The following is a 9,637-nucleotide window of genomic DNA, read 5'->3' on the forward strand; positions in this document are numbered from 1 at the left end:
CTCGGGGATGGTGGCTCTGCGGTGGCTGCCGCAGGGGCTCAGTGGGAGCACAGAGCTGGCGGTCCTGGGTCTGCACAGCGGCGGGTGGGGGTGGGGCTCCGACCCCTGTCGGGTCGGGAGACAGGTCCCTCGCTCCCCTCGGCTCCCAGCACCACCTCTCCACCTGCCTCTCGTTCCTTTTCGGCCCCAAGCAGTTTAAGAGAGAAAACGTGAAGCTGACCCACAGTCCCTTTGCAAGTATCACACTTCGGCTGCCTCACACGCAGGGCTCAGTGTCTTCTTCTGCAAAATGGGCTGGAAGGTGGGGCGCCTGGGTGGCTCAGTCGGTTAAGCGTCCGACTCTGGATTTCAGCTCAGGTCATGATCTCACAGTTGGTGGGATCAAGCACCACGTTGGACTTCGGTATGACAGCATGGAGCCTGCTTGGGATTCTCTCTCTCTCTCTCTCTCTCTCTCTCTCTCTCTACCTCTCCCCAACTCATGCTCTCTCACAAAATAAATAAACTTTAAAATATGGGCTTAAACTTAATCCAAGGATTAAAGAGTCCCTGGGAACCGCGTAATGATGCTCAGTTTGGGGGGGAGGGTGCAGTTACTGTCACTGTGTTCCAAGGCAGCCCCGAGCGTCCCCATGGGCTCCCCTTAAAACTGGGTAAGCCACACAGACACCCAGAAGTAACCCTGAATCCCAGGCTCTCCTGGTGGAGGAGGACTTGGAGCTCACCTACAAGACTGACGCAGGTGGCCTGCAGGTGTCACAGTGGTCCTGCTCCTCTGCGCCACTGGAGGCCGCCGCAGGAGTGGCCGCGCCGGCTGGAGCCCACCGTCTGTCTGTCCTGAGCTCAGCGCCCGAGCTCCCACAGCTCTGCACCTGCACTTGCACACTGATCAGATGCTCCCCTGCTGCCATGAGCTTGCTCTGCCCTTGACCCCAGGGGAATTTCTCCTGGTCTATGAGCCACAGATGAACTCGTGGAATAGGTGTGAGGGGTTGGGGGGATGGGTCCTTCTCTGTTAGGTGGCCGTGAGTTCGGTCTCTTGTCACTTCCCTGGTCTGACAGCGCGCACACGCACATGCACACACACACACACACACACACACACACACACACACACGCCTGCCCGTGCTCCGGCACTGCGTGGTGCACACACACGGAGCCAGCCCTTTTCTGTCCCAGCCAGCGGGGAAAGGGCTAAAAGATCACACCGAGAACGTTCCTCTTTGTGTCCTTTACAAAGTTTAACACGGTCCTAAAGGGAAGAAGGTCTGCTTAGATGTTTCTCGGGGATCAGAGCAGGCCGGCGGGGGTGGGGTCGGAGGGCGTCAGGGAAGGTGGGCGAACGGCTGAAGGTCCAACACGGCGGTGTCCTCGCAGGTGGGGTTCCACTGCAGACGGTGTTTTGCTGGTTTCTCCACTGGAATGTGGGCAGCAGGATGTGCAGGCGACGGAGGGACGAGACGGTGGGGGAGGGGGCAGCTGGGGCCCGGGCTCTCGGGCCTCCTCCGATGGCCCCCTCACGGCTGGTGGGTCATCACGGGTTTCTGTGAAGCACAAAGACGTGTGCACATGGCTGTGCACTATGGGCATGCACACAGACATGTGCACACGGGTGTGCACACACATGCACACACACGCAGGCACACGACTGCACACACGTGCACAGACACATGAGCATCCTAACTTGCACAGATGTACAAGTGTGCACACATATGCACACAAACACAAGGCACCCACATGCACAGACACACAAGCATGCCCAGACACACAAGTGTGCACACACACGAGTGTGCACACACACATGCACAGATGAGCATGCCCACAGATACATGAGGTGCACACAGACATACGAGAGACCACACACGGACACATAAATGTGCACACGTGCAGACACGAGGTGCACACACAGACACCTGAATGTGCACACACGCACAAACAAGCATGCACAGGCAGCACACATGCACATGAGTGTGAACACACAGATGTTGAGTGTGCACACACACAGAGACACAGGCAGGCACACATGCACACAGGAGTGTGCACACACAGATGTTGAGTAGGCACACATGCACAGACACCCGAGTGTGCTCTGCCAGCACGAGGCTTGCACACAGTTAGGAACGGCCTCATCCCTGTATTTGGGCATCGCTGTTGTGAGAGGCTTGGAAATCCTTTTAAAAACCAGAGTTGGTGGAGAGAATAAATCACCAGTGGGAGGCGGGGGCGGAGGGCCACTGGGGTCGGGGGGTCTGGGCTTGACTGTGGCCACTGGCACCCAGTCATCATGTCTCTCTCCAGGGTGTGGGCATGACCTTGAGGTCCCAGGGGACCAGCAACTCTGAGCTGTCACAGCACCATGTTTTCGACACTGTTGGGGTCGCCTTGACCTCTCTCCCACGGAACCTGGGGATGATCCCCTGTGAATCTGACAGGCCTCAGGAAGCAAGGGGAAAGCTTACTGCATAGCTGTGGGGGCCCAGCCCCTTCCTGCTGCTGGGGCTCCTCTGTGTCAGGGACCCACGGTACGCGGACAGCCGATCAAAGGAGTCACCGTCTTTGTCTTCAGGGAAAACAGAAAGATGCATGTTAGCAATTGTGCGAGTAGATGGTCCAGTCCCTCTGTCTCCCTGGCCCCCGAGCAGGCGTTAAAATCCCACCTCACTGTGGCTCCAGAAAGGCTGCCGTGGGCAGGACAGGAAATGCCATCGCCTCCCCTTTAATTCTGTGATGTGACACCGGCCTGGGGTCTTGGGACTCTGCCCCTCAGAACGAGGCACTTGGCGTCACATCTCAGTGAGCTGTTTGTGTGCGTGGCCACAGTGAGCAAATCCGGGGGTGGGCAGGCGGGGCCCTTGCCCTCCGGCAGGTGAGCCGCGGCCCCGCCTGACCCACTGCCCCTGTTCCTGGGGGCCTGTGGGCGCGTCCCCGCTCCCCAACCCCGAGCTCTGGCGTTGAGGCAGCAGCTTGGGATCAGCATTTACACCCGGACACTGGCAGATGCTGCGAAGGGTTATGGGCCGTGGGCTGTGCGTTGGCAGGGGGCTGGCGCACCGTTCATGGTTCCATGTGGGGCCCAGTAGGTGCCGCCTGGCTTTGCCACACGGCCCTGCTCCGGGACCAAACCCCGCCCAGGGAACTGCTAATCTGGGGCAGTGAGGACACACGTGGCCCTCCCCACCTGTCCCTGCGGCGGGAGGGCCTGCTGCCTGCGTGGGGCGAGGGGCACCTGCTGGCGAGAAGCCCCCCGCCGTGGTGGCAGGAGAGGCGCACGCAGGCCAGCAGCCTCGACTGTGCTGTTTAGACCCCGAAATGCCCATTGGCTCCAGGGGACCCGGCGGCGAGGCCTCTGACCGCGACAAGGGGGTCCTCCTCGTCCTCCCGCTGTAGACCTGGGCCTCCGTTTGGGTTGTAGCCGTGAGCGCTGCTGGGAGCCCCCCTAGCGCCTGTGCACCCAGGAACCTCCTCTGGGCCCCTGGCAGGGGGCCTCTCCGGCAAAGCCCAGAACGCGGCTGGTGGCTCTGCATCAGGGATTCGCCTCAAAGGGCCTTGGGACCCACCGTTCTCTGGGCTGACCTGCCCGGGCCTGGGGTGGGAAGAGGGAGCTGGCACAGGGAGAGCTGGGTGCAAACAGGGATGTGCAAAGTTGTGCCCGAGGAGGTCGGGGAGAACGGCCTGGAAAGGCATTGGAAGGAAGAGAGGAGCGCCCCAGGCAGAAGGCCCAGCCCAGGCAGAGGCACGGAGGGGGGGCGTCTACACGGCACGCTCTGCACCCCATGTGTGCCGTGAGCTGTATGCTGTCCAGGGTGGAGGGGACCGCTCCCGGGGTCCCGTGTGGGACACATGGTGAGGGTCGGGAAGGCTGTGCTAAGAAATCCCACTCATTCTGCAAGCAGGTGGGAGCCAATGACTGTTGGGGAGCAAAGCAGGAACACAAAGAACGGTGGGCTGGGCCTGCGGCTCTGATGGGGCAGCAGTGATGCAGTGGTGAGGACAGAGCTCAGATGCAGGGACAACAGGACACGCCACGGTGGCGCAGGGACTCCAACGGTAGTGGGGGGACAGGACCCTGACCCCGGAAGGGGGCCGCTTCTCTCTGGCGAGCCATGGTCGGCTCCGAGGGGAGCGCTGGATGAGTACGTGCCTCCTGAGAGCCCGGCCACGCGCCATGGATGGGGCAGAGCCAGGCCTTCTACTCTGTCCCATCTGGAACAGAGTCACGTCCCTGTCCCCACGGAGACATCGAGGGCAGCTAAGTTACGTTCTGTGTTTTGCACAAGGAGGTGAGGAGCTGTGTGCACAGCATCAGGTCGATTCCCGGTGCACCCCCCACCCCCCACCCACATCTGCATGCTCCGCCGGCGAATTCCAGTCACCCAGAGCGCCCACCACTGCAGTGGTCTCGGACGGGAGCCCGTGCGGCCCGGGGAGCGTCCCGGGTGCAACGGCGTGGGATGTGTCCCCTGATTACACAGAAAGCGGAGCCCCCACTGGCCGCTTTCAGGGCCCTGAGTTCATCTCCCGGGCCCATGGGGACGGGGGAAGCCACTGACCCTTACCTTGACTTTTTGGGGAATTGCTGAACGTCTTTCTCAGAAGAGAGGATGCAGTCATCACCTGGAAGAAAGGAGATGTCTCTGGGCTTCGCCAAATTGGTATAATTCTCAGCCACATCGGGAGTCAAATCTGGACTGATTCTCATTCTTCCAGATTCTAGTTAATCAGGTCAGCCGCCTCCTGCTCTCAGGCCGTAGCTCAGCTTTCGTCACATGAAAATACTCGGCGTCAGCACCCGAAGCACCAAACACCAGAGATGCCGACACCTGGGAATGGCAGGGAGGGCACAGGCCTCAGTCCCGCAGACCGGGTTCAGATCCAGGCACCTCCACCTCACCCCCAAGATGTGGGCAACCTGCGTGTCCTCTCTCTGGACTCGTCTGGAAACTGGGCCAAGAGACCCTTGTTGGGGTCACAGGAGATGAAGGGTTCCTCCCGCGTCCCCAGCTCCCAGGGCTGGGGGGCCCCGCACCTTCCCTTCCGGCTCACTCTCCTTTGCCTCCTGCCGGGGGACTGTCTGCTCCCCGTTTTGCCCCTTCGGGTGCTAGCAGTTGGCCTGGCTCCCCTGCAAATCTTCCTGGAATCCGGCGCCCCCAAGCTCTGCCCGGCTCCTCCCATGGGCTGTCCCTGGAGACCCGCCCCAGGGGCCTTCGGGGCTGGGTTTGCCTGGGCAGGTCGGGAGCACCATGGGCCCAACAAGAGGGAGGGGGCTTGGGGCCAGGGCGCCTGGGCTGAGACCTTCCGTCACTCACGGTCTGCGTGATCTCAAGGATGTCACCTGCCCGAGTGGACACCGAGCCTTCTCACCAGGTCTGTAAGTCTCCCATGCAAGGAGGGGAAAACCCTGCTCCCAACCATGAAGAGCTACCCGGTGTCACTGTCACGATGCGCAGAAGTGACCGGGTGTTCCCTACGGCTCCTGGTGGGCAGCCGGCAGGGCTGGGAGCAGCCCAGGGATGGCACCTCCAACCGCAGCCCTGCACCCAGGAGGTCTGGCTCCCTCCCAGGCCGCCCCTCTCCCCTGCACGCTGCAGCTGTTGATGGCGCCACTGTCCCCCCACGGTCCTGGTCCCTGGGCCACTGCAAACACACAGGCTTCTGGAACCCGCTGGCCTGGGGAAGAGCCCAGAATGGATGTCTGACCCACGGGCCCACACGGGAGACGCTGTGTGCTCGTCTGAGCCGAGATGCCCTGGGTCTCCGGGGGGTGCTTCCTTGCCTCTCTCCCCCCTCCACCTTCCTGCTCGCCAGCTGGTGCTCCCTGGATTTCCCCAACAAGCACGTGGACACTAGCCCTGTTGCAGCGTGCACCTGTGAGGCCGCCACCCGGCGGAGGGCGGGGGGTGCGGCTGGCCGAGCATGCCACGTCCGTGCGTCTCAGCCCCACCACTCCCTGGACCCTTCTGGAAAAGGCTGCGCCAACCTCTTACTCTTGGAACGACACATACCTTGACTTCATCCGAAGGCTCTGCATTCGGATCCTTAGGACTCTGGTGAGATCTCCCAAGTCGAGGAAGAAAAATCTGGAGGACCAGGAAGAAGCAGGTACCTGATTACAAGAAGCGTACTTGACCCCTGTCCCAGGAGGGCTGGAGGCCGGAGGGACAGGAGAGGATGGCACTCTCTGTGAACACTCGGCCATGAGCTTGGGGGCGGCCGATCAGCCCCCCACCCCCATGGACCTCACCCCTGCACCCCGAGAAAGTAAAACACAGAGTACCCAGTTAGCTCTGAATTTCAGATAAATATGAATAATGTCTGTTTATAAGAACGGTCTAACTATTACACGGGATATAATTACACTAGAGAACGATGTGTCCTTTATCTCAAGTTCAAGTGCACCGGGCGTCCTGTATTTTACCTGCACTGGGCCCTGGGGCCCTCCCAGGACCATCCTCTGCTTGCCTGCCAGGATTCCCCACCGCGTGACCGGCCTGGAGACCCCAGCTCGAGTCTGGGGAGGGTGATGTTGGCCCCAGACCTGCCCTGTTGTCCCCAGCCACCTGTTCCAGTCACACCGAGCTGGGCCCAGACCCGCGGGTGCTGGGCCGTCCGCACTCACCGGCAGGGTGGACCTCCGCCGGGGCTTTCCCGAGGGGCTCACTGTGAGCCCAGCAGCCTGCAAGGCGGCAATCTTGGACTTGATGCTGGAGACCTGGGGGGACAAAGGACAGGCGTGCGGACGCTGTTCCCATGTGCCGAGCCAGGGACGCGGCCCGGGGAGAGCGGCCGCTGATTTTGTTGTCTCCCCTCAAGGTGGGGGTCCCAACAGATGCACTTTCTGGGGTCCCTGCAGGGCCGTCGCGGAGGCGGCTGGTGTTCCGTGCAGGCCACCCCAGGCGGGAGGAGGGGGCTCCAGACCTTCTCCGTCACATCAGGGAGCCTGGCTCCCCTGGGCTGGAAGGACTGGGGACAGTGTCACCGCGGCTCTACGGGATGCGGCTACACTTTACCCGCAGAGGCTTGGCGCCCGCAGAGGCTTGGCGGGCGTCAGGTGGAGTCTGTCATTTCCAATCACCTTCCCCCCTCCGGGCTGTCCTGAGCCCCCCCGGCTGTCCTGAGCCAGCTTCCAGAGGGGCCCCTCCTCCTGGGACAGGTGCCAGCATCTTCCTACAGGGCCGGAAAGCCTGCTGCCTCTCTCCAAGGCCAGTGGGGTGACAGCTGGGGTAGTGCGGTGGGCAGTTCCCACAGAACCACCCCCACCTCCTGTTCCGGCGCTCTGGGAGGCCTGCCCGCTGCTCCCAGGCCTTCGGGGCCCCCCACGGTCCCTCCTGGGGAGCCGCCTGGCCCTGAGGCTGGGGGCTACCTCGCTCTCCACTTGCTGGACCTCGAAGGCCGTCACGGCCACCCTGTCTTCCAGCTCCAGCAGCTTCTTGTCCGTGGTTCCGCCGGGCTGCACGTGCTCCTGAGGGCCCCGGGGGCTTGTCTCCTGTCTGGACGTTTGGCCCGCAGCCTCGAGCGCCTAGGAGAGGGAGCACGGAGCATGAGCACCGGCGGGGGAGACCCAGGGCTCTCCCCAGGATGGGCCCAGCCTCACGACACTCTTCCTCTGAACTCAGAGCTGGTCGGCCGGCTGGCCAGCCGGGGGCTGGGGTGGGGGGTGGCTCTCTGTCTGGGACGGGCCAGTGGCTTGGTTACAAACCCTCGGCTCCTGGCCCTACCTCTGCCCAGGTCTTGCTGCGCACTGGGGGGGGGGCCTCACCTCCCGGGCTGCCCTGGGGAGGTCCTCGATGGAGGCTCTCCTGCCCAGTCCTGCCTCTTCGGCCTTGCTCCCCTCCTCCTCGGACGAGGCCCCCTGGTCACTGATGTGGCTGGTCAGCTCCTCCAGCTTCCTCTTTAGGGTCTCCTCTTCTCTGTCGGCGTCTGTGGGCTGGTGGCCGGTGAGGCGCTGAAACGCACAAGCAGATCTGTGTGCAGCGGGTCCCATGTGGGCCCCGCGCTCAGAGGCAGGGCTCTGGGGCAGGCCTCCGTCCACGCTCCAGGAAAGCTCTGGAGTGCCCGTGCTGGGGGCCAGTCCCGGCCCTCAGAAAGCAGGCTGTGTGGGGTAGGGTGGGGGGCACTCCTGGACGCTTCTTCCCTCTGACCCCAAATCGGGTCCCCAAGCTGAGGGGGCGGGCTGGAGGACATAGTCCTGTCCCACCAGGCATCCATCGAGGCAAAAACGCCAAATTCCCGAGCAGCGGAAGGCCAGCCAAGGCCACCATCCTTGATGTGGGCTGGGAAGGGTAAGCACGGAGCCCATCCTGACACGGAAAGTTCTGGAACACCAAGAAAAAGCGGTGCCAGCAGAGAGGATAAGGGGGTGAGTACAGCAGGGGAGGTGACAAATTCATCCAGACACGGGAGCTGCATCTGAAGGGCGTCTGACGTGTCCCCGCCGCTCCCGATCCGCACAGGAAGGCGCAAATGAATCACACCAGTGAAGTGAAAGCCGTTAGCTGGCCAGAGCGGGGGTCACTGTGGGCCGGGGGACCACTAACTACCCGAAACAACTAAAAACACAAGTTCCTCGTCCTCTGAGTCACCAGCCTCTTGAGTCACCGGAGTCTCTTAGCTCCCAGACCAGGACTCAGAAAATCGATCTGCGCATCCTGCTCCGAGCCCGGCCTGCACGTCCTTCCGGCCATTATCTCCTCGTGGCTCACCTGGTTTTAAAGGGACACTGAAAGCCCTTGGGGAGGGGGAGGGGCGTCTGCGGTGCCGGGCAGGTAATTAGTCTGGTCTCCCCACGCCGAGGGCCCTGAGCAGGCGCACCCGCCCGGAAGAGAGCGGAACGCCGAGGAAGGTCAGCGCGAGGTCTCGGTGACAGCTCGCCCTCAGTCTGAGTGGCGGCGGTAATCGAGCCCCCCTCTGGCTGCACTGGGTGCCCGGAGGCGGCGATCGATGCTGGTGGAGGTGACCGTAGTGTTCACGGAGGGCTTCTGTCTCCCCAGAGCAGTGTGAGGGGGACACGTGGCTGCCACCGCACCCCCCAAGGAGAGTGTGACCCTGATGCCATCACTGTCTCATGTCACCCCCTCACCCCCGAGTGGAAAAGAAGGGAAAGCATCCCAAGAGGAGGGACTGGAAACTTCTCACCTGGGACTGGAGGAGGGGGGTGGGGCGCAGCAGGGAGCCATGAGAGGCCGGCCGGCGGCTGCTGGGGTGGCAGGGCTCAGTGCTGCTCTGAGCAGGGCCCCGGCGGCATCCGGGCTCCCGGAGGCAGGAGGAGGAGGAAGGAAGCATCCAGGGTAGTGTGGACACGGCAAATATAACACCGCCCCCGGGGGACACCCACTTCCCAGGCTCTCGTGAGTGACCTTGTCTTTCTGCCCAGAGTGGCAGTTGCTGGTGGCCCCCGCCCGGCTGTGAGCTCCAGCCGTTGGTGCCACCATGTGACTTGGATGCACACGGACATAAGACTCGGCATGAACGCCTGGTGCTTTCAACTTGTGAGCGACAAAGCCAAATTCGCAATTTATGAACACAATACAGACAGAGGCCGTGTACTGCGGGGAGGCCGAGTCGGTGTCTGCGGCCTGTGCACAGCATCGGTGGCCTCAAGGCCGGGTTGGGGGCTGGGGGCTGGCACCCGGCTGAGGGG

The 9,637-nt window shown here is 62.6% G+C and overlaps 1 protein-coding gene across 2 annotated transcripts in view; it reads right to left on the minus strand.

Annotated features, from left to right (window-relative positions):
• Positions 1-1,216: 1,216 nt before the first annotated feature.
• The window catches only part of MLPH (melanophilin), a 41,810-nt gene continuing 33,389 nt past the window's right edge, over positions 1,217-9,637 (minus strand). For both annotated transcript variants that reach the window (XM_029933548.1, XM_029933547.1), the window contains 7 exons: positions 7,757-7,942; positions 7,361-7,516; positions 6,617-6,709; positions 6,003-6,077; positions 4,557-4,614; positions 2,460-2,560; positions 1,217-1,544 (listed from right to left, as the gene is read on the minus strand). In XM_029933548.1, the coding sequence (XP_029789408.1) occupies positions 1,518-1,544; positions 2,460-2,560; positions 4,557-4,614; positions 6,003-6,077; positions 6,617-6,709; positions 7,361-7,516; positions 7,757-7,942 (696 nt within the window). In that variant the 3' untranslated portion in view covers positions 1,217-1,517. The remainder of the gene's footprint in view (positions 1,545-2,459; positions 2,561-4,556; positions 4,615-6,002; positions 6,078-6,616; positions 6,710-7,360; positions 7,517-7,756; positions 7,943-9,637) is intronic.

The sequence above is a fragment of the Suricata suricatta genome, chromosome 3, assembly GCF_006229205.1.
Source record: "Suricata suricatta isolate VVHF042 chromosome 3, meerkat_22Aug2017_6uvM2_HiC, whole genome shotgun sequence".
NCBI classification, from domain to species: Eukaryota; Metazoa; Chordata; class Mammalia; order Carnivora; family Herpestidae; genus Suricata; species Suricata suricatta.